This window comes from Lynx canadensis, chromosome B2 (assembly GCF_007474595.2).
Source record: "Lynx canadensis isolate LIC74 chromosome B2, mLynCan4.pri.v2, whole genome shotgun sequence".
Taxonomy (NCBI): domain Eukaryota; kingdom Metazoa; phylum Chordata; class Mammalia; order Carnivora; family Felidae; genus Lynx; species Lynx canadensis.
The window spans coordinates 183,010-207,539 of NC_044307.1; the positions used below are offsets into that span (position 1 = coordinate 183,010).

Sequence of the window (24,530 nt, forward strand, 5' to 3'; positions counted from 1 at the left end):
ACCCCCCCCCCCGGCACTCCCCCCCCAAGTGGGATGTGTGGCATTCCTCAGGCTCTCCTGGCTGCCCAGGAACAAAGGGGAAAACAAATGGTAACTAGAGATTGCAGTCCTGCAGGACGTGAGTCTACATCAGTTTACAAATGTCTTAGTAAATTACAAGAAAAGGCAATCTTATCCATTGTCTAATCTCCAGAAACCTATAGACTCTGTTTCCTGGAGCCCCAACATCACCCTCTCCTCCACAGTGATGTGGGAACAAAGGCAGAAGGAAATGGCAGGTAGAACTAAGTTTCTTTATAACCTGCAGCCCATTGGCAGATACTTGAGGCTGGCAGAGTAAACCATCCCTCCAGGAACCCCGTACTGTCTTAATGCTAATACTTTGCTAGAGAGAAAAACCACCCTAGCTTGACAATAGCTAGGCCTCCAGTGTCCTTTGAGTCTGCTTCGGCTTATGAAAGTCTCACTGGAAACTTCCCCTAGACTTTACTGCCTATGGGTCGCATCCCCATGCTTTAATAAAACCACCTTTTTGCACCAAAGACATCTTAAAAATTCTTTCTTGGCCATCAGCTCCAAAACCCTGAACCCCACCATTACCCCCACACTGCATCATTTGCAAATATCTTCTCTCATTCTGTCAGTTGCCTTTTAGTTTTGCTGATTGTTTCCTTCGCTGTGCAGAAGCTTTTTATTTTGATGAGGTCCCAATAGTTCATTTTTACTTTTGTTTCCCTTGCCTCCAGAGACGTGTTGAGTAAGAAGTTGCTGAGGCTGAGGTCAAAGAGGTTTTTGCCTGCTTTCTCCTCAAGCATTTTGATGGCTTCCTGTCTTACGTTTAGGTCTTTCATCCATTTTGAGTTTATTTTTGTGTCTGGTGTAAGAAAGTGGTCCAGGTTTATTCTTCTATATGTCGCTGTCCAGTTTCCCCAGTACTATTTGCTGAAGAGAGTGTCTTTATTCCATTGGGTATTCTTTCCTGCTTTGTCAAAGATTAGTTGGTCATATGTTTGTGGGTCCATTTATGGGCTCTCTATTCTGTTCCATTGATCTGAGTGTCTGTTTTTGTAGGTATCCTGTTGTTGACTGGGGCACAAGGTTGGACTTACACACCTTTCCACCTGTGAGACCCTTCCGTTTTGCATTTGGCCTGTCTGCCATCATTCCCTGGCCCTGTGTGGATTCCAAGTCCTGTGACGCCTTGCTGTTAGAACGTTCCCTCAAGCTGTAAAAGGTAATGTACTTTCTCAGAAACTCCTAAAGCAAGAAATCATCTGTGATCTGAAGGGAAGAGCTTTTATGAGTCTTTATGGGCGCATTTCAGGCATCTGGTCAGGCAGTTGTGTTACTGTTTTTGGTGCACTAGTTTGCAAAGCTGTGTGTGGCTGGGGCTGGCTTCTAGCAGACAAGGAGCTGACGGTCCTGGGTGAGACAAGATGCCTTGGCCGAGGCTTTCTGGGTCCCGTGCTGGCTGCCTCCACACAGCTGGAGCACATGATGAGCGTGGACCAGACAGGCCAGGTGTAGAGCACACTGCATCCTGGGAGCCGCGATCATTTGCTCTCTTAGCGCCGAGGCATTGGAGGAAGGTAGATGTGGGTCACTAAAGGTCCCTTCATCCTCTTGTTCCCTTTCTTCTGGTGAACCAGGCTTGTCTGCCCTCTTGCTGGAAATATCTTTGTAAATAAACAGAAACTTTTCCTCTTGACTTGTTTTAGATCCAGCGTCATAGTTTTGAATTTAGAAACTTGCTACCTATTTTGACTGGTCTCTATGGCAACCAAGTGACCATGCTTATATTTGGCTGGGATTACCATAGTTCAAGATCACTTGGTAGGGATGGTGGACAAGGAGCATTGAACATAATCTTTTTGGTTCTTTGTAAGAAAATCAGCCACAAGAAAGAGAAACTCCTGGGGTGTAGAAGAGTGGGTCTGAACCTGGCGCAAGGCCCACGTGGTTCATTGAGGAAGTTGAAAACCAGAGACATGATGGCAGCAGAACGTGGCAGGTCCTGAGAGTCATCTGTGGCACGGTGTGGGTGGCAGCCAGGTCTTCCGTCTTAATCCAGGGTTTTCCCCACTCAGCAGGCTCTGTGCTGTGATTTGCATGCAGGCCTTGTCCCTGAAAGGCTTTAATGTGCCTTCCGTGAACTGCACAAAATAAGGCTGAGGTAGACCGAACAAAGAAAATGGTGGAATAGAAAATACTGTTACGGAACCAGGCTGTGACTCAGGTGGAAAAACCAAGCAGCACTCAGAGGTCTTGGTGGATTGGAGATTTATTTAACATCGGCGGGCTCAGAGGAGACCGTTTCTCCAAAGATCTGAGCTACGAATGAAGGGGGGAAGGGTAATTTATAGTCATCAGCTTCCATATCTGTGGGGTTTTTTGTGTGTGCGACAAACAGGACAAGAAGAACCTGGAAGAGGGGTCTCTAAGTCAGAGACCAGAGCTTGTTTTAGTCTCATCGGCCATCTTGTGGTGTAAGACTTTATTCATTTCTTTTTTTTTTTTTTTTAATTTTTTTTCAACGTTTTTTTTTTAATTTTATTTTTGGGACAGAGAGAGACAGAGCATGAACGGGGGAGGGGCAGAGAGAGAGGGAGACACAGAATCGGAAACAGGCTCCAGGCTCTGAGCCATCAGCCCAGAGCCCGACGTGGGGCTCGAACTCACGGACCGCGAGATCGTGACCTGGCTGAAGTCGGACGCTTAACCGACTGTGCCACCCAGGCGCCCCGAGACTTTATTCATTTCTCCAACATTACCCACTTTGATGCCTTAAAAAAAAACTTTCACTAGGCGTCACCTTTCAGTTTTACAGGTTGGTACTCTTGGAAAGCTAAGATACGGGCTGTAGTTTGACGAGCAACAGTGTTTTCAATAAAATGTACCAGGGTATTTAGTATACAGGGGCCGATGGTCACAAGGAAAATTATGGAAAGAAGGGGCCCTGCCAGCGAAGCGAGCCAGGAAGCCCAGTCTGTGAGATCCCATCCTCTCCATCGACTGATGTTTTCCTGTTGTCTACGTTGAATTCTTTCCTTGAGTTCCTTAACCTTAGTCCTGACTCTTCCTGATTGGTTTACAAAATAGCAACATTCCTCCCCCAGAAAGATGCAAGTCCCTCCTTTTTCTGAAGTGAAGAGGTCAAGGGCTTGCCTCTTTTGGAGGGACACTGCTGCCAGGGAGTTGATTTGGCTTTGTTAGGTTACCAGGGAGTCTGCCATCTGTTCCATGGCCAGTTTGTTGGTGCAGTCTCTATTAGCCCAACAGCAAGAAGCAAGATCAGGGCGATGACACCAGTAAGGGGCAAGGGCTGGCGGAGTTGCATCCGAACTCCTGGGCTCAGTCCACACATTGATTCCTCAAGCTTCTGCCATGTGCAGGCCAGCCAGCTTCTGGGGTGTGGCTGGAGCAGGGGTGGAGGTCTCAGGGGCCAGTGTCTTTTTGAGGGTCAGTTTAAGCGGTTGACTGGATCTTGATCACTGCCAGGTTGAGGGTTCCTCTGAGTTGGCCTTCTTAACTCTGGGCTTCTCAGCCCCTGCTCTGATGCCCCGGAGGAGAGCCTCTTGGTACCGGCGGATCTGGACTGACATCTGGAGAGTGCCTGTGCCTGGCCAAGGGTGCAGTCTGGCCACTGGTCCTTGTCAGGTAGGGTTCTCTGGGTCCAGGAGAGGAGGAGAGACAGATGGGGGGGGGGAGGAGTTTCAAGCTCAGGGGCAGTGGGGAGGGAGCCCGGTGAGTCATAAGGTGGCAGAAAGAGGGGATCTTCCTCTGGGTTTCTTGCAAACACTAGGGGAGCAGTGGGTTGCTTCTTTGGCTTCTTGGGTGAGCCTCCACATAAAGTGGCTAAAACCTTTGCCTGGCTCTGTTTGCTAGTGATGAATCACACCCAAGGCAGGGGATTTTGGGCAATTTCAAGCCAGGAGTCAATGTATGGAGATTGATCAGGGTGGCCTGGGTTCCCAGTGACTATTAGCCAAACCCACAGCACTATTTGAGTATCTAATGTCCCTTCTAGGAGCCATCCTACATTGAATAGGGGCCGTTCTAGTTCACAAAAGATCCTTAACTTCCTGGGTATCATTTTCACCCTGTAATCGTCTGAAAATTCCTTTTTAAAATTTTTGAGTATGACCTCTAAAATCGTAGGCTTACTCTGTTTTGATCCCATTATTAATTCCTTTCTTGTGTTTGGTGTCGCAAAGACAGACAAAGGGAGGGTATCCCCTCAGATGAGAGGGCCAATCAGATACTCCTCTGGTCGCGTTCCCGAGGGAAACTTTAGGTGAGGTTTGGCCTTAGCGGACTCAGCTTTGTGACTTGTGGTCGGAATCTGACCCGATACCACCTTAGACCTTATACTCTCACCATGACACAGGAGAGCCCGTTCAGACTCTGTAAATTTTTGGGGACTTTAAGGGTGCCCGTCCGTGGAGCTACAGACTCGAATTCGACTGGCAAGCCTGGCCGAGCCGCACATTCAACACACACACACCAGAGGTTATTATATTTCCTTCCACAGAATTCCTACCTGTGAGACTTCTGAAGTCTCGGAGAGTGATCAGGTCCCCCTTCCACTCTTGCGAGTGGGCCTGACTAGATTGGGCTCCAGCCTTACCAGTTCTGACGTCGGGTCCAGGTCCTCACCTGCCAAGTCTCCTTGAGTCCAGTGGGAGTGGCGGAGCAGGGGCCGGCCCGAGGCAACCGAGAAGGAGACTGCCGAAATTCAGGCAAGGTGGGCCCTCTCCCTTGTGATCCTTCATTCTGTCACTGCCTCGCTGTTCTCCCAAGCCAGTGGCAACAATAGACCAGCACAATTGGGTTTCCCAGTCAGGGAACCAAGTATGCTTCGCAACCAGACTGGAACGCTGGTGGAAAAACCAAGCAGCACTTGGAGAACTTGGTGGATTGGAGATTTATTTAACACCGACGGGCTCAGAGGAGACTGTTTCTCCAAAGATCTGAGCGCTGAATGCAAGTGGGAAGGGTAATTTATAGTTGTCGTCTTCCATATCTGTGGTGGGTTTTTGCACCTGGCAAACAGGGCAAGAAGAACCCGGAAGTGTAGGCTGGAGTCGGGGCTGCAGAAGGGCAGGGAGAAGATGAAGGTGTGGCTCAGGCCCAGCATCACTCCACAGGCCCACGCGGCCCCTGTCAGCTGGAGGCACACCCTGTGGCTCAGCAGGAGTGGGTAGCCAAGGGGTTTGCAGATGGCTGTGTAGCAGTCATAGGCTGCGGCCACCAGGAGACAGCACTCCGTGGCCCTGAGGAAGAGGAAGAAGAACATGTGGAGACTGTAGCCCATGTGGGGCACGTGGCACTGGCCTGTGAGGAGGCGGTGGGGCAGCAGGGGCAGGGTGACCGATGTGGTGCTAATCTCCAGGGCTGACAGCACGCGCAGGAAGCAGTACCTGGGGGACTGCAGGTGGCGTCGGCCGACACCACGACTACTATGAATAGGTCGTTGGCCACGGTCAGCAGGTAGATGCCCAGGAAGAGGAAGAAGAGCCAGCCCTGCAGGTGGGCCAGGTGGGAGAAGCCCACGGGGATGAACTTGGCCACCAGGGAGGCGTTCGTGCCCAACCTGCTCACAGCCCAGGGCAGGGGCAGCCACGGAATCGTGACGTGGACACAGGTGGCCTCTGGATGCCCGTTCTCCCAGTGTCCCTGGCCTTTGGGGCAGCACTCCCTTGCCCACGTCAGCCTTGCTCCCTTTGGAGGGCTCAGTGCTGCCAGCCTGGATGGCTAAACTCACCTCTGCAGGTGCCTGCGTTTGGTGGGACCCACGCGGTCCTGCCTCAGCTTCCCCAGGGCTGAGCGCTGAGCCTGCCACCCAGCCCTTCCTCCTGTTCCGTGGGGCTTGCAGGCAGGCGTCCTCCTCCTCAAATCCAGAATTTGTTCTGTCGGGACCTTCCCCTGTGTTCTTCTCCCACTTGGGTCCTTCTCTTTCTTTTTCTTTCCTTCTTTCACTTGGTTTCTCTTTACTTTCCTCTCAGTGTGTATCGTCTCTGACCCAATTTTCACCTCTTCTAGAAATTTTTCCAGCTCTCTTTTCAGTTACCAGATCCACTCACCTCCTCTTTCTCTCTCTCTTATTTTTGTCCTTATCATTTTGCCTTTAAACAAATTTCATGCTTTGCAAGGAGAGGAAGGGAATTTGAGAGGCCATCTCCTTCAAACTCCTGGAGACAGGTAAATGGCTATCCCAACAAGTGAGGGGCTCCCTAGTTTAAAAAGGTGCCCAGGAAGGAGATAAAAAGGTCTTCTTGGTTGTTTATTTCTGCATTTGACAGCCTCTAAAACTCACCCCGTTATACCATAGCACATCCTCAGGTCCCTAAGCCACACACATAAAGTCCACAAACTCACACACTAACATTAAATTTCTAAATACAGCACAGAAAAATAAATAGCCCAATATTTTCACTCTCTAGGTGCATCTAAGGTCAAAAATAAATCATGTTTACACAATGCAAGTATCACTACAAATAACAATGAAAGTGAAAACACATTTAACATAAAAATATAAATGTCAGAGATAGTCAAACAGATGCATAAATCCAAAGAAGTGCAAGAAGATAACCATATTCAAGATCGAATATTAAAAATGCAAGTTCACATGCTGTTATTCTGCAGGTATGGAGTCCTTGGCTCATTCCACCTTACTGGCCTCCAGGAGACATTATCTAAATGTTGTCTTTCTATTTGGAGAAATAGGCAGTGATAAAGGCAGATGGTATTTGATGACTTATTTCCTTCTTTCTTCGCACTGTGGATCCCTCAGTGCGGTCTTTTAAGAGTCTCTGAGGACCTGAGTCTCCAAGCATTTGACTTTCCAATGGGGAGAACTCTTCACATAAACAATTAAATCTGTTGTTTTGGAGTCTGTCTCTTAGATTGGGAAGAGTAGAGTGTGACCTGTCCAGAACGTTTCAGAGATATTCTGGTTCAACCAGAGATATTTTCTTCTCTTTCTTCATGATTTTCTTCTTTCTGTTACTATAGATGTCCTAATACACTTATGCAAATAATGCATTTCTATCAATCTTGTTTCTATAGCTATAATTCAGTAATCAACTCATTTGATAACCCAGTCAGAGTCCCTTATATATTTCAGTCATTGTAGAGAGCACTAAGAATGTAAAAGAGAAATAAACACTTTTGACCTTAGTGAGCTGATAAATGCCATTTTCTTGGAAAACTATCCCTAATTTTTCTTGTTTTTCTCTTTTAATTTATTATACAAGAACATTTTTTACACTATTATTTCAGTATATTGTTTGGTTCTATATTCTTACACATTTTCAGAGATATGATAAAGCGTGTGTGTCAGATAAGATGTTTTCAAGACATGTAACAATCATTACATAAGCACCAAACTCAAACTGGCTTAGACAATCAGTTCATTTATTGGCTCATGTAACTAGAAGTTCAAAGTTTACTTACACCAGATCCCCTACTTAGTTTCCTTCCAAATCTATAGTATCTGCCCCCTTTATTCGGTTTGTCTAAAGTGATAAAAATATCAGTCGCTCCAGAGGATGAAAATGTATTTGCCTTTCACTTGAACGTCTGAAGTGTTGTATTCAGAACGCTGTGGTTTCTCTGACTCGACAAGTGCTCAGGGATCCAGTTTCCTTTCTGTCCATTAGTCTTCTGTCCCTGGTGCATGGGCCTCTAAGGAGGGTGGTGGCATGCATGCCCCAAGGAGCAGAGTGGAAATACTCCACGTGGACACATGCCCATGTGAATGCTCTCTCAGTGAGACCCATGTAGTATTCTTTGCAAAGATGTTTAACTTGAGTATAATTATAAGGAAACAATCAGACCGTGACCCAGACTGTGGCACCTTCTATAAGACAGCTGACATGTGCTTCAAAAGTACCAATGTCTGTAAAGGACAAGACGAAGGCCCAGGGGATGCTCTTCTAAATTGAAGACTAAAAAACATGACCATAAAATATAATTCAGGATCCTTGTTGGATCGTGGGTAACAAAACAACAACAACAAAAAAAAACCCACAACAAAATCGCTTTAAAAGACTTTGGAACAACTGGGAAAATTGAATGCGGATTTTATATTGTCGTATCAATGTTAAATTCCCTCAGTGTGATACTTAACCATAGCGACGTATTTAAGGGCAAAGTGTCATGCTTACTGAAGCTTTGAGCGGCTCATCCAAACAGGCGAATGCATGTGTGTGTGTAGGCCGTCACTTGCTCCACGGATTTCCGTCCCTTTCCCCCCTGCCCCCCAGCTCTTATCCGACGAGGGTGTGCGCAATGTTCTGCTGGTTTGGTTTTGGAGAATGTGCCACTGTGATTGCAGGCAATCCGACACCCCCGTTGCTTAGTAGGGACAATTTACTGTCAGTCACAGGGACTCTGCTGTGGGTGCAGATGACCCACCGTCTTCCCCAAGCTGACTTGACATCCCACACAGTTGTCTACACTTTCCTCCTTTCTTTCCCTGTTTCCTTTGCTCCCTCTCTGTCTTTCCAACTGAGAGTTGTCTGTGTGATGTAACCTGTGTGATGTAACACGGTCCTTGGGTGCCAGTGTCTCGTGGACACCCACACAGAAGAAAACAGAGCTCTGTATCAAATATATATTTTCTCAACGGCTCTACTACTATTATTAATTACATACATAGATTGTATTATGGCTTTTCCACAGCCTTAGAAGACTTGGAAACTTAATCTATATTTACTTCTTGTGTTTCCTGTGCTTTTTGCTTTATGAACATTGATACTTATTATTTGGGACATAAATATTTATCTTTGCTATATCTTCATTGTAAATTTTATCTACTAGCATTATGAATGCCATTTGATATTTTTCTGCCGTTTACTATTTTTTATATATATGAAGTAACGTCATCTGACAATGGAAGTGATTCCTGTGATTTTTGTTATTTCATGTGCCTAGTGTACATTTGAGCATTTAAAAATTTCCAGTATCGGGGCGCCTGGGTGGCGCAGTCGGTTAAGCGTCCGACTTCAGCCAGGTCACGATCTCGCGGTCCGTGAGTTCGAGCCCCGCGTCAGGCTCTGGGCTGATGGCTCAGAGCCTGGAGCCTGTTTCCGATTCTGTGTCTCCCTCTCTCTCTGCCCCTCCCCCGTTCATGCTCTGTCTCTCTCTGTCCCAAAAATAAATAAACGTTGAAAAAAAAAATTTAAAAAAAAAATAAATAAAAATTTCCAGTATTGATGAATCACTTTGTTTTAGATCTGTCTCTTTTAAACAGAACTGACATTTGTTTAGTGATCCCATCTAAAATCTTTTTCCTCCAATGTGTGAGTGCAGCCCATTTATACCTATTTATGTAATATACATTTGATCTTAGTTGTGTTATTATTTTATGTTATAGTTTCTGCTTTTATAGACTAAAATGCTACAATCTTTTTAAACCATTTAGTTTTCCTTTTGATATATAAATGTGTACATACAGGTCTTTGACACATAAAGGCAAACACACACCCATCCACAAACATCTTTAAATGCTGTGTTTTCATTTCCTTCTACTTTTTGATGACTCCTCCCTTCTCCAAGCCTTCCTCTAAGGAAGCTGTCTTAGCAACTGAAGCAATTCCCGTGAGCAGTCTTGAATCCTTTTATTTATCTTCTCTGCTCTCTCCCATTGCACAAATGTTTTGGTATTTTTTTAAACAAAAATATGAAGTTGTTATATATACTTTTTGTATTTCGATTTTCTTCCTTAGCAACACCCTGTAGGAATCTTTTGGAGTCCCTTGGACTATTGTGTATGTATGTATGTATTTATCTGTTTTGTATGATTTCATTTCCCTATTGATCATTCACTGTGATTGGTCATTACCAGTTATAAATAATGCTTCAGCAAATATCCTTAGACATACTGATTTTTATGTATGAATATATATATTTAAAAAGTTTATTTATTTATTTTGAGAGAGAGAAATGGGAGAGAGAATATTTCGTTGGCTCCACACCCAGTGTGGAGGTTGACACCGGACTCAATCTTAAGACTGTCAGATTGTCACTGTGAGATCATCACCTGAGCAGAAACCAAGAGTCAAATGCTTAACCAACTGAATCATCACCCAGGTGCCCCAAAGAATATGTGTATTTTTTTTTTTTAGCTTAAGTAGATATTTATATACTTTTTCAAAGTGGTGACAATTTACATTTTCTTTTTTTAAAAATCGTTCTCTATTTTATTTATTATTTATTTACTTATTTATTTTTATTTTAAATTTTATTTTAAATTTTTAAAAATTTACATCCGGGGCGCTTGGGTGGCTCAGTCGTTAAGCGTCCGACTTCAGCTCAGGTCACGATCTCGTGGTCCATGAGTTCGAGCCCCGCGTCGGGCTCTGGGCTGATGGCTCAGAGCCTGGAGCCTGCTTCCGATTCTGTGTCTCCCTCTCTCTCTGCCCCTTCACCGTTCATGCTCTGTCTCTCTTTCTCTGTCTCAAAAATAAATAAACGTTAAAAAAAAGTTTAAAAAAAATTTACATCCAAATTAGTTAGCATATAGTGAGACAATGATTTCAGGAGTAGATTCCTTAATGCCCCTTACCCATTTAGCCCATCCCCCCTCCCAAAAACCCTCCAGCAACCCTCAGTTTGTTCTCCATATTTATGAGTCTCTACCGTTTTGTCTCCCTCCCTGTTTTTATATTATTTTTGTTTCCCTTCCCTTATGTTCATCTGTTTTGTCTCTTAAAGTCCTCATATGAGTGAAGTCATATGATTTTTGTCTTTCTCTGACTAATTTCACTTAGCATAATACCCTCCAGTTCCATGCATGTGGTTGCAAATGGCAAGATTTCATTCTTTTTGATTGCCGAGTAATACTCCATTGTGTGTTTGTGTGTGTGTGTGTGTGTGTGTGTGTGTGTGTGTGTGTGATACTACATTTTCTTTATCCATTCATCCATCGAGGGACATTTGGATTATTTTCATACTTTGGCTATTGTTGATAGTGCTGTTATGAATATGAGGGTGCATGTGTCCCTTTGAAACAGCACACCTGTATAAATACCTACTAGTGCAATTGCTGGGTCGTAGGGTAGTTCTGTTTTTAGTTTTTTGAGGAACCTTCATACTGTTTTCCAGAGTGGCTGCACCAGCTTGCATTGCCACCAACAATGCAAAAGAGATCCTCTTTCTCCGCATCCTCACCAACATCTGTTGTTGCCTGAGTTGTTAATGTTAGCCATTCTGACAGGTGTGAGGTGGTATCTCATTGTGGTTTTGATTTGTATTTCCCTGATGAGTGATGTTGAGCATTTTTTCCTGTGTCGGTTGGCCATCTGGATGTCTTCCTTGGAGAAGTGTCTATTCATGTCTTTTGCCCATTTCTTCACTGGATTATTTGTTTTTTCAGTGTTGAGTTTGGTAAGTTCTTTATAGACTTTGGATACTAACCCTTTATCTGATATGTCATTTGCAAATATCTTCTCCCGTTCTGTCGGGTTGCCTTTTAGTTTTGCTGATTGTTTCCTTCACTGTGCAGAAGCTTTATATTTTGATGAGGTCCCAGTAGTTCATTTTTGCTTTTGTTTCCCTTGCCTCCAGAGACGTGTTGAGTAAGAAATTGCTGTGGGCAAGATCAAAGAGGTTTTTGCCTGCTTTCTCCTCAAGGATTTTGATGGCTTCCTGTCTTACATTGAGGCGTTGCATCCATTTTGAGTTTATTTTTGTGTATGGTGTAAGAAAGTGGTCCAAGCTCATTCTTTTGCATGGCTCTGTCCAGTTTTCCCAGCACCACTTGCTGAAGAGACTGTCTTTATTCCATTGGATATTCTTTCCTGCTTTGTCAAAGATTAGTTGGCCATAGGTTTGTGGGTCCATTTCTGGGCTCTCTATTCTGTTCCATTGATCTGAATGTCTGTTCTTGAGCCAGTACCATACTGTCTTGATGGTTACTATGAAAATTTGACCTCCTCCTGGTCGGTTTGGATGCCTTTCATTTCTTTGTGTTGTCTGATTGCAAAGGCTAAGACTTCCAATACTATGTTGAGTAACAGTGGCGAGAGTGGACATCCCTGTCTTGTCCCTGACCTTAGGGGGACAGCTCTCAGTTTTTCCCCATTGAGGATGATATTAGCATTGGGTCATTCATATATGGCTTTTATGATCTCAGGGTATGATCCTTCTATACCTACTTTCTTGAGGGTTTTTATCAAGCAAGGGTGCTGTATTTTGTGAAATGCTTTCTCTGCATCTATTGAGAGGATCATATCGTTCTTGTCCTTTCTTTTATTGATGTGATGAATCCTGTTAATCGTTTTGCGGATATTGAACCAGCCCTGCATCCCAGGTATAAATCCCGCTTGGTTGTGGTGAATAATGCTTTTAATGTATTGTTGGATCCAGTTGGTTAGTAACTTGTTGAGGATTCTTACATCCATGTTCATCAGGGAAATTGGTCTGTAGTTCTCCTTTTTAGTGGGGTCTCTGTCTGGTTTTGGAATCAAGATAATCCTGGCTTCATAGAAAGAGTTTGGAAGTTTTCCTTCCATTTCTATTTTTTTGGAACAGTTTCAAGAGAATAGGTGTTAACTCTTAAACGTTTGGTAGAATTTCCCTGGAAAGCCATCTGCCCTGGACTCTTGTTTTTTGAGAGACTTTTGATAACTAATTAGATTTCCTTACTGGTTATGGGTCTGTTCAAATTTTCTATTTCTTTCTGTTTCAGGTTTGGTAGTGTGTATGTTTCTAGGAATTTGTCCATTTCTTCCAGATTGCCCATTTTATTGGCATATAATTGCTCATAATATTCTCTTATTATTGTTTTTATTTCTGTTGTGTTGGTTTTGATCTCTCCTCTTTCATTCTTGATTTTATTTATTTGGGTCCTTTCCTTTTTCTTCTTGATCAAACTGGCTAGTGGTTTATCAATTTTGTTATTTCTTAATTTTTTTTTTCAACGTTTATTTATTTTTGGGACAGAGAGAGACAGAGCATGAATGGGGGAGGGGCAGAGAGAGAGGGAGACACAGAACCGGAAACAGGCTCCAGGCTCCGAGCCATCAGCCCAGAGCCCGACGCGGGGCTCGAACTCATGGACCGCGAGATCGTGACCTGGCTGAAGTCGGACGCTTAACCGACTGCGCCACCCAGGTGCCCCATCAATTTTGTTATTTCTTTCAAAGAACCAGCTTCTGGTTTCATTGATCTGTTCTATGGTTTTTTGTTTTTGTTTTTGTTTTGATTTTGATAGCATTAATTTCTGCTCTAGTCTTTATTATTTCCTGTCTTCTGCTGTTTTTGGGTTTTATTTGCTGTTCTTTTTCCAGCTCCTTAAGGCGTAAGATTAAGTTGTGTATCTGAGATCTTTCTTCCTTCTTTAGGAAGGCTTGGATTGCTATATACTTTCCTCTTATGACAGCCTTTGCTCTGTCCCGGAGTTTTGGGTTGGGGTGGTATCATGTTCATTTACTTCCATGTACTTTTTAATTTCCTCTTTAACTGCTTGGTTAGCCCATTCATTTTTTAGTAGGATATTCTTCAGTCTCCAAGTATTTGTTACCTTTCCAAATTTTTTCTTGTGGTCGATTTCGAGTTTCATAGCATAGTGGTCTGAAAATATGCACGGTATGATCTTGAACTTTTTGTACTTACTTAGGGCTGATTTGTGTCCCACTACGTGGTCTATTCTGGAGAACGTTCCATGTGCACTGGAGAAAAATGTATATTCTGCTGCTTTAGGATGAAATGTTCTGAATATATCTGTGAAGTCCATCTGGTCCAGTGTGTCATTCAAAGCCATTGTTTCCTTGTTGATTTTTTGATTAGATGATCTGTCCATTGTTGTGAGTGGGTGTCGAAGTCTCCTAATATTATGCTATTACTATCGATGATATTCTTTATGTTTGTGATTAATTGATTTATATATTTGGGGCTTTCACATTTGGCGCATAAATGTTTATAATTGTTAGGTCTTCTTGGTGGATAGATCCCTTGATTATGATATAATGCCCTTCTGCATCTCTTGATACAGTCTTTATTTTAAAGTCTAGATTATCTGATATAAGTATGGCTACTCTGGCTTTCTTTTATTGACTATTAGCATGATAGATGTTTCTCCATCCCCTTACTCTCAATCTGAAGGTGTCTTTAGGTCTGAAGTGGGTCTCTTGTAAACAGCATATAGATGGGTCTTGTTTTCTTATCCATTCTGTTACCCTGTGTCTTTTGATTGGAGCATTGAATCCATTTACATTTAGACTGAGTACTGAAAGATAAGAATTTATTGCCATTATGATGCTTGTAGAGTTGGAGTTTATGGTGGTGTTCTCTGGTCATTCTAATGTTTTGTTGCTTTTGGTGTGTGTGTGTGTGTGTGTGTATGTGTGTGTGTGTTTGTGTGTATTTATCTTTTCTCCCCTCAGAAATCCCCCTTAAAATTTTTTTCTTTCTTTTTATAAAAAAAAATTATGTTTATTTATTTTTGAGAGAGACAGAGACAGAATGCGAGTGGGTTGGGGCAGAGAGAGAGGGAGACACAGAAGCAGAAGCAGGCTCCAGGTTCTGAGCTGTCAGCACAGAGCCTGATGTGGGGCTTGAACCCACAAGTCGTGAGATCATGACCTGAGCCCAAGTTGGATGCTCAGCTGACTGAGCCACCCAGGCACCTCACCCCCTTAAAATTTCTTGCAGGGCTGGTTTAGTTGTCACAAACTCCTTTAATTTTGTTCGGGAAACTTTTTATCTCTCCTTCTGTTTTGAATGACAGCCTTGGTGGATAAAGAATTCTTGGCTGCATATTTTTCTGATTCAACACATTGAATATATCCTGCCACTCCTTTCTGGCCTGCCAAGTTTCTGTGGATAGGTCTGCTGCAAACCTGATCTGTCTTCCCTTGTAGGTAGGGACTTTTTTTTTTCCCTTGCTGCTTTCATGATTCTCTCCTTGCCTGAGTATTTTGTGAATTTGACTATGATATGCCTTATTGATGGTTGGTTTTTGTTGAATCTAATGGGGGTCCTCTGTGCTTCCTGGATTTTAATTTCTGTGTCTTTACCAGTTTAGGAAAGTTTTCTGCTATGATTTTCTCCCATAACCCTTCTATCCCTATTTCTCTCTCTTCCTCTTCTGGGACCCCTATGATTCTGATGTTGTTCCTTTTTAATGAGTCACTGATTTCTCTAATTCTCAACTCGTGCTCTTTTGACATAATCTCCTTCTTTTTTTCTGCTTCATTGTTCTCTATAAGTTTGTCCTCTATATCACTGATTCTCTCTTCTGCCACATCCATCCTTGCCGCCGCTGTATCCATCCATGATTGCAGGTCACTTATAGCATTTTAAAATTTCATTTTGACTATTTTTTTACTTCTTTTATCTCCGTAGAAAGGGATTATAATCTATTTTTGACTCCAGCTAGTATTCTTATTATCGTGATTCTCAATTCTGGTTCAGACATCTTGCTTGTATTTGTGTTGGTTAAATCCCTGGCTGTCATTTCTTCATGCTCTTTCTTATGGGGTGAATTCCTTCGTTTTGTCATTTTGAAGGGAGAAAAGTAATTCATGAGGTATGAAAATTGTAATTAAAAAATTAAAATTAAAAGAAAATTAAAATTAAAAATTAACACCTCCCCCCCCGACACACACATCGAATAGATGGTGTTAGATCCTAGGTGTGTTTTGGTCTGGGTGTTAAAAGTGGTTTGACAGATTAGAGAAAAAAAAAAGGAAATCGTTTGAGAATTTGTGAAAATGAATACACTGAAGTAGACTAAAATGAGTAATGGGGATAAAACAGCATTTGAAAAATATACACAAAATTAAAGAATATAGTGGGAAAAAATTAAAAATATTTTTAATAAGAATTAAAAATAAATATGAATTTTTCATTTTCTATATTTAAGAAAAAAGAAAAGAAATGAAAAAGAGAAAAAAGATAAAAAAGAAAAGAAAAAAGAAATCATTTGAAAATTTGAAAAAGTGAATACACTAGTAGAGTAAAATAAAATGATGGGAGTAGATACAATTTGAAAAAATTTACATAAAAGCAAAAAAATAGAGTAATAAAAATTAAATAAAATATTTTGAAAAGATACTGAAAGTGAAAATGAAGTTTTTCTCTTTCTGCATTCAAGAAAAAGAAAAGAAATGAAAATGAGAAAAAAAAAGGAAATTATTTGAAAATTTGAAAAGGTGAGTACACTGAAGTAGACTAAAATAAAATGACGGAATTAAAGTAGAATTTGAAAAAATTTACACAAAAGTAAAAAATATAGTAATAAAAATTGAAGATAGATATTTTAATAAAAATTGAAAATAAAAATGAATTTTTTCTCTTTCTGTATTCAAGAAAAAGAAAAGAATTGTAAAAGGGAAAAAGGAAGAAGAAAAAAGAAAAAAGAAAAACAATGAATAGATGAACCTGCTCTCAGATTGAAGTATGACTGAAATTGCTTCCTTTTCCCCTAGAAGTCAGTCTATGTAACTCTTCATAGTCCATAAATTAAGCTGGCGGTGAGTCTTGTGTTCTTGAAGAGTGAAGTTGGCCCAGTCAGGCAGGGCTCAGTGTAACAGCTCTGCTCTTCACTACATGGTACTGTTAGCCTACTGGGGTGGATTGTTGCAGTGCTCATTGGTGCGTATGCGCATGCGTGCGAGCAGTGAAAATGGTGCCACCCAGCTACCCAGTCTGTTCTCCCACATCAGCAATCGCATACTTGTCCTCTGTCTTCAGCTCTTGTCACTCCCTGCTTTTTCCTTCTTGTGACCAGGCTCCAGGCAGTACTTCTCTCCCAAGTTTTGTCTCAGATGTGGCTGTTTTCCCCAGCCCCTTACTTCTGAAGGACTTTGGCTTTGACCCATTCTGCCCCTCTGTGGGAGGGTCTCACCAAGCAATGGCTGAATGAGCAATGGCCGAATGTCAGCTGCACCCAGGAATGCCTGCTGGACCCTGCTGTTCCTGGTGCCCCAAGACTGTGGCCAGGTGCCAGTCCACCCCAGAAAAAGTTCGCAAGACAGTGTAGCAGCAGCATTTCAGGGATTATGGAAAATCACAACACACATCAGGCACCAGGCTTCACCCTTAACTACCTTGACCCAGCACCAGCGAATGTGGCTGCCTTCCAGGGTCTGCTGGGACCAGGTGGCTTCAACAGTCTCTACCAAATGTCCTTCCAGCAGTGGAACCGCTTTTCCCTGTGTGGCCTGAGAACCTCCTGGACCCCACTCTGTTCCTGGGGATTCACACTTCCCACTAGAGCACCACCAGGTATCGAGCTGAGGAGTTGCAGCCTTTGCGCTCCCCTTGTTTATGGTCTTAATGGAATATAAATCCTCTCCTTTCTGCTCTGTCCCTTTTTAGTTTAGTCCCTGCGGCTGTTTCCAATTTTCCCCCTTCTCTCTAGCTGCTTTTGGGGAGGGGTGCTATTCCTGTATTCTTCCCCCCTCCCCAGTCTCCATCTTCTCTCTGCCTGCGAAAGGGGTTCCCTACCTTTCACGGCTTCTTGCTCCCCACCTTCACCTCTCCGCGCTGCTTACCTGCTGAATTCTGTTGTTCAGGTTGTGCAGATTGTTGTGTTAATCCTCCAATCAGTTTTCTAGGTGTGTAGGATGGTTCAGTGTTGGTCTGGCTGTATTTCATGGATGCGAGACGCACAAAAACTTCCATGCTGTTCCACCATCTTGGCTCCTCCCCAATAGTTCTCTATTTTAAAATAGACCTTTTTTAAAATTGTTCTTTTTTAATAGTTCTTTTTTAAATAGTTTCTATTTTTTAAAAATAGTTCTGTAGAATTTTGAGATATAATTGACCCATAAAAATTATATGTATTTAAGGGATATAAGTTGATGATTTCATATACGTGTAAATTATGAAATAATCACCCAAATCAAGCTAATTAATATATCCTTTACCTCACATAATTAGCATCTTTTCTTTGTTGCCATAAGAATACTTAACATCTGCTCTCTCCCCGGTATCTCACCATGCGTCAGTGCAGTTAGGCATCAGCAAATTAATGAGAGGAGAGAGGAGGCCCCTGCTCTTCGGCACCTGCAGGAACTTACTCCAGCTCCAGACACACTGTAAACACTTTCATCTAACGGAAGATAAGCTGTGAAATCGGATTTCTGAACCACAAGACACTTGTGTAAAAACTGCATTCCATGCCAGGCCTGAAATGTTCCAAAGCTCAGTTCGCTATCAGCATCCCAGGTGGTGCAATTAATAAAGAGCTAGCGTGGGGCCACTGACACAAACAAGGCAGCTCCTTAGAACCTGAACTTCCTATTTGTTCCATTCCTTGGGTAGATAACACCTGTTAATTACTCTGGAGTATTTTCTTTTAGAAATTATTTTGGTGAGGAGAGAGGGAAGATGGCAGCATAGGAGGACACTGGGCTCACCGCGCGTCCTGCTGATCACTTAGATTCCACCTACACCTGCCTAAATAACCCAGAAAACCACCAGAGGATTAGCAGAATGGAGTCGCCGGAGCCAAGCGCAGAGGAGAGGCCCACAGAAGAGGGTAGGAAGGGCGGCGAGGCGGTGCCCGCTCCATGGACTGGTGGGAGGGAGCCGGGGTGGAGGGGTGGCTCACCGGCCAAGCAGAGCCCCTGAGTCTGGCTTGCAAAAGCAGAGGGGCCTGACAGACTGTGTTCCGATAGCAAGCGCGACTTATAGGTCATAAGTTAACAGCTCTGCTTGGAAAGCGGGAAGGCTGGAGGACAAAGGGAGGGAGAGCTGCTGAGGCCCTGGACGACAGAGCTCAGTTTGGTGGGGAACAAAAGCGCTTGCCAGCGCCATCTCCCCTGCCCATCCCCCAGCCAAAATCTCAAAGAGAACCAGTTCCTGCCAGGGAACTTGCTCGCTCTGCTCAAACACCCAACTCTGCGCTTCTGCGGGGCCAAACCTCCGGCAGCGGATCTGACTCCCTCCTGCTGCCACAGGGCCCCTCCTGAAGTGGATGACCTAAGGAGAAGTGAGCTAAGCCTGCCCCTCCTGCCCCCGTGCACCTTGCCTACCCACCCCAGCTAATACGCCAGATCCCCAGAACCACAAGCCTGGCAGTGTGCAAGTAGCCCAGACGGGCCACGCCACCCCACAGTGAATCCCGCCCCTAGGAGAGGGGAAGAGAAGGCACACACCAGTCTGACTGTGGCCCCAGCGGTGGGCTGGGGGCAGACATCAGGTCGGACTGCGGCCCCGCCCACCAACTCCAGGTATACACCACAGCACAGGGGAAGTGCCCTGCAGGTCCTCACCACACCAGGGACTATCCAAAATGACCAAGTGGAAGAATTCCCCTCAGAAGAATCTCCAGGAAATAACAACAGCTAATGAGCTGATCAAAAAGGATTTAAATAATATAACAGAAAGTGAATTTAGAATAATAGTCATAAAATTAATCGCTGGGCTTGAAAACAGTATAGAGGACAGCAGAGAATCTCTTGCTACAGAGATCAAGGGACTAAGGAACAGTCACGAGGAGCTGAAAAGCGCTTTAAACGACATGCAAAACAAAATGGAAACGACGACGGCTCAGATGGAAGAGGCAGAGGAGAGAATAGGTGAACTAGAAGATAAAGTTATGGAAAAGAGGAAGCTGAGAGAAAGAGAGATAAAAAATCCAGGAGTATGAGGGGAAAATTAGAGAACTAAGTGATACACTAAAAAGGAATAATATATGCATAATTGGTATCCCAGAGGAGGAAGAGAGAGGGAAAGGTGCTGAAGGGGTACTTGAAGAAATAATAGCTGAGAACTTCCCTGAACTGGGGAAGGAAAAAGGCATTGAAATCCAAGAGGCACAGAGAACTCCCTTCAGACGTAACTTGAATCGATCTTCTGCACGACATATAGTGAAACTGGCAAAATACAAGGATAAAGAGAAAATTCTGAAAGCAGCAAGGGGTAAACATGCCCTCACATATAAAGGGAGACCTATAAGACTCGTGACTGATCTCTCTTTTGAAACTTGGCAGGCCAGAAAGAATTGGCACGAGATCTTCAGTGTGCTAAACAGGAAAAATATGCAGCCGAGAATCCTTTATCCAGCAAGTCTGTCATTTAGAATAGAAGGAGAGATAAAGGTCTTCCCAAACAAACAAAAACTGAAGGAATTTGTCACCACTAAACCAGCCCTACAAGAGATCCTAAGGGGGACCCTGTGAGACAAAGTACCAGAGACATCACTACAAGCATAAAACATACAGACATCACAATGACTCTAAACCCGTATCTTTCTTTAATAACACTGAATGTAAATGGATTAAATGCGCCAACCAAAAGACGTAGGGAATCGGAATGGATAAAAAAACAAGACCCATCTATTTGCTGTCTACAAGAGACTCATTTTAGACCTGAGGACACCTTTAGATTGAGAGTGAGGGGATGGAGCACTATTTATCATGCTACTGGAAGCCAAAAGAAAGCTGGAGTAGCCATACTTATATCAGACAAACTAGACTTTAAATTAAAGGCTGTAACAAGAGATGAAGAAGGGCATTATATAATAATTACAGGGTCTATCCATCAGGAAGAGCTAACAATTATAAATGTCTATGCGCTGAATACCAGAGCCCCAAATATATAAAACAATTACTCATAAACATAAGCAACCTTATTGATAAGAATGTGGTAATTGCAGGGGACTTTAACACCCCACTTACAGAAATGGATAGATCATCTAGACACACGGTCAATAAAGAAACAAGGGCCCTGAATGAGACATTGGGTCAGATGGACTTGACAGATATATTTAGAACTCTGCATCCCAAAGCAACAGAATATACTTTCTTCTCGAGTGCACATGGAACATTCTCCAAGATAGATCATATACTGGGTCACAAAACAGCCCTTCATAAGTATACAAGAATTGAAATTATACCATGCGTACTTTCAGACCACAATGCTATGAAGCTTGAAATCAACCACAGGAAAAAGTCTGGAAAACCTCCAAAAGCATGGAGGTTAAAGAACACCCTACTAACGAATGAGTGGGTCAACCAGGCAATTAGAGAAGAAATCAAAAAATATATGGAAACAAACGAAAATGAAAATACAACAATCCAAACGCTTTGGGACGCAGCGAAGGCAGTCCTGAGAGGAAAATACATTGCAATCCAGGCCTATCTCAAGAAACAAGAAAAATCCCAAATACAAAATCTAATAGCACACCTAAAGGAAATAGAAGCAGAACAGCAAAGGCAGCCTAAACCCAGCAGAAGAAGAGAAATAATAAAGATCAGAGCAGAAATAAACAATATAGAATCTAAAAAAACTGTAGAGCAGATCAACGAAACCAAGAGTTGGTTTTTTGAAAAAATAAACAAAATTGACAAACCTCTAGCCAGGCTTCTCAAAAAGAAAAGGGAGATGACCCAAATAGATAAAATCATGAATGAAAATGGAATTATTACAACCAATCCCTCAGAGATACAAACAATTATCAGGGAATACTATGAAAAATTACATGCCAACAAATTGGACAACCTGGAAGAAATGGACAAATTCCTAAACACCTGCACTCTTCCAAAACTCAATCAGGAGGAAATAGAAAGCTTGAACAGACCCATAACCAGCGAAGAAATTGAATCGGTTATCAAAAATCTCCCAACAAATAAGAGTCCAGGACCAGATGGCTTCCCAGGGGAGTTCTACGAGACGTTTAAAGCAGAGATAATACCTATTCTTCTCAAGCTATTCCAAGAAATAGAAGGGGAAGGAAAACTTCCAGACTCATTCTATGAAGCCAGTATTACTTGGATTCCTAAACCAGACAGAGACCCAGTAAAAAAAGAGAACTACAGGCCAATATCCCTGATGAATATGGATGCAAAAATTCTCAATAAGATACTAGCCAATCAAATTCAACGGCATATAAAAAGGATTATTCACCATGACCAAGTGGGATTCATTCCTGGGATGCAGGGCTGGTTCAACATTCGCAAATCAATCAACGTGATACATCACATTAACAAAAAAAGAGAGAAGAACCATATGATCCTGTCAATCGATGCAGAAAAGGCCTTTGACAAAATCCAGCACCCTTTCTTAATAAAAACCCTTGAGAAAGTCGGGATAGAAGGAACATACTTAAAGATCATAAAAGCCATTTATGAAAAGCCCACAGCTAACATCATCCTCAATGGGGAAAAACTGAGAGCTTTTTCCCTGAGATCAGGAACACGACAGGGATGCCCACTCTCACCACTGTTGTTTAACACAGTGCTGGATGTTCTAGCATCAGCAATCAGACAACAAAAGGAAATCAAAGGCATCAAAATTGGCAAAGATGAAGTCAAGCTTTTGCTTTTTGCAGATGACATGATTTATACATGGAAAATCTGATAGACTCCACCAAAAGTCTGCTAGAACTGATACATGAATTCAGCAAAGTTGCAGGATACAAAATCAATGTACAGAAATCAGTTGCATTCTTATACACTAGCAATGAAGCAACAGAAAGACAAATAAAGAAACTGATCCCATTCACAATTGCACCAAGAAGCATAAAATATCTAGGAATAAATCTAACCAAAGATGTAAAAGATCTGTATGCTGAAAACTATAGAAAACTTATGAAGGTAATTGAAGAAGATTTAACGAAATGGAAAGACATTCCCTGCTCATGGATTGGAAGAATAAATATTGTCAAAATGTCAATACTACCCAAAGCTATCTACACATTCAATGCAATCCCAATCAAAATTGCACCAGCATTCTTCTCGAAACTAGAACAAGCAATCCTAAAATTCATATGGAACCACAAAAGGCCCCGAATAGCCAAAGGAATTTTGAAGAAGAAGACCAAAGCAGGAGGGATCACAATCCCAGACTTTAGCCTCTACTACAAAGCTGTCATCATCAAGACAGCATGGTATTGGCACAAAAACAGACACATAGACCAATGGAATAGAATAGAAACCCCAGAACTAGACCCACAAACGTATGGCCAACTCATCTTTGACAAAGCAGGAAAGAACATTCAATGGAAAAAAGACAGTCTCTTTAACAAATGGTGCTGGGAGAACTGGACAGCAACACGCAGAAGGTTGAAATTAGACCACTTTCTCACACCATTCACAAAAATAAACTCAAAATGGATAAAGGACCTGAATGTGAGACAGGAAACCATCAAAACCTTAGAGGAGAAAGCAGGAAAAGACCTCTCTGACCTCAGCTGTAGCAATCTCTTACTCGACACATCCCCAAAGGGGAATTAAAAAGCAAAAGTGAATTACTGGGACCTTATGAAGATAAAAAGCTTCTGCACAGCAAAGGAAACAACCAACAAAACTAAAAGGCAACCAACGGAATGGGAAAAGATATTTGCAAATGACATATCGGACAAAGGGCTAGTATCCAAAATCTATAAAGAGCTCACCAAACTCCACACCCGAAAAACAAATAACCCAGTGAAGAAATGGGCAGAAAACATGAATAGACACTTCTCTAAGGTAGACATCCGGATGGCCAACAGGCACATGAAAAGATGTTCAACGTTGCTCCTTATCAGGGAAATACAAATCAAAATCACACTCAGATATCACCTCACGCCAGTCAGAGTGGCCAAAATGAACAAATCAGGAGACTATAGATGCTGGAGAGGATGTGGAGAAACGGGAACCCTCTTGCACTGTTGGTGGGAATGCAAGTTGGTGCAGCCGCTCTGGAAAGCAGTGTGGAGGTTCCTCAGAAAATTAAAAATAGACCTACCCTATGACCCAGCAATAGCACTGCTAGGAATTTATCCAAGGGATACAGGAGTACTGATGCATAGGGGCACTTGTACCCCAATGTTTATAGCAGCACTCTCAACAATAGCCAAATTATGGAAAGAGCCTAAATGTCCATCAACTGATGAATGGATAAAGAAATTGTGGTTTATACACACAACGGAATACTACGTGGCAATGAGAAAGAATGAAATATGGTCCTTTGCAGCAACGTGGATGGAACTGGAGAGTGGGATGCTAAGTGAAATAAGCCATACAGAGAAAGACAGATACCATATGGTTTCACTCTTATGTGGATCCTGAGAAACTTAACAGATACCCATGGTGGAGGGGAAGGAAAAAAAAAAAAGAGGTTAGAGTGGGAGAGAGCCAAAGCATAAGATACTGTTAAAAACTGAGAACAAACTGAGGGTTGATGCAGGGTGGGAGGGAGGGGAGAGTGGGTGATGGGTATTGAGGAGGGCACCTTTTGGGATGAGCACTGGGTGTTGTATGGAAACCAGTTTGACAATAAATTTCATATATTAAAAAAAAAACTGAGAACAAACTGAGGGTTGATGGAGGGTGGGAGGGAGGGGAGGGTGGGTGATGGGTATTGAGGAGGGCACCTTTTGGGATGAGCACTGGGTGTTGTATGGAAACCAATTTGACAATAAATTTCATATATTAAAAAAAAAAAAGAAAAAAAAGAATACTTAACATCTACCCCTTACAAAATTTCAAGGTAGAATACAATAATTTATCCATAGTTACAGTGCTGTGTCCTGGAGCTCCCAAACATACTCACCTTGCGTAAACTAGAACTTCATAGCCGTTAGCCAACAT

General features: G+C 42.7%; 1 protein-coding gene across 1 annotated transcript; it reads right to left on the reverse strand.

Annotated features, from left to right (window-relative positions):
• Window positions 1–1,398: 1,398 nt before the first annotated feature.
• LOC115514671 (olfactory receptor 10C1) lies at window positions 1,399–24,530 on the reverse strand. Its single transcript, XM_030316794.1, is given in 4 exon segments — window positions 1,399–1,666; window positions 5,043–5,436; window positions 5,439–5,593; window positions 24,493–24,530. Coding segments are annotated over 4 exon segments (855 nt in total).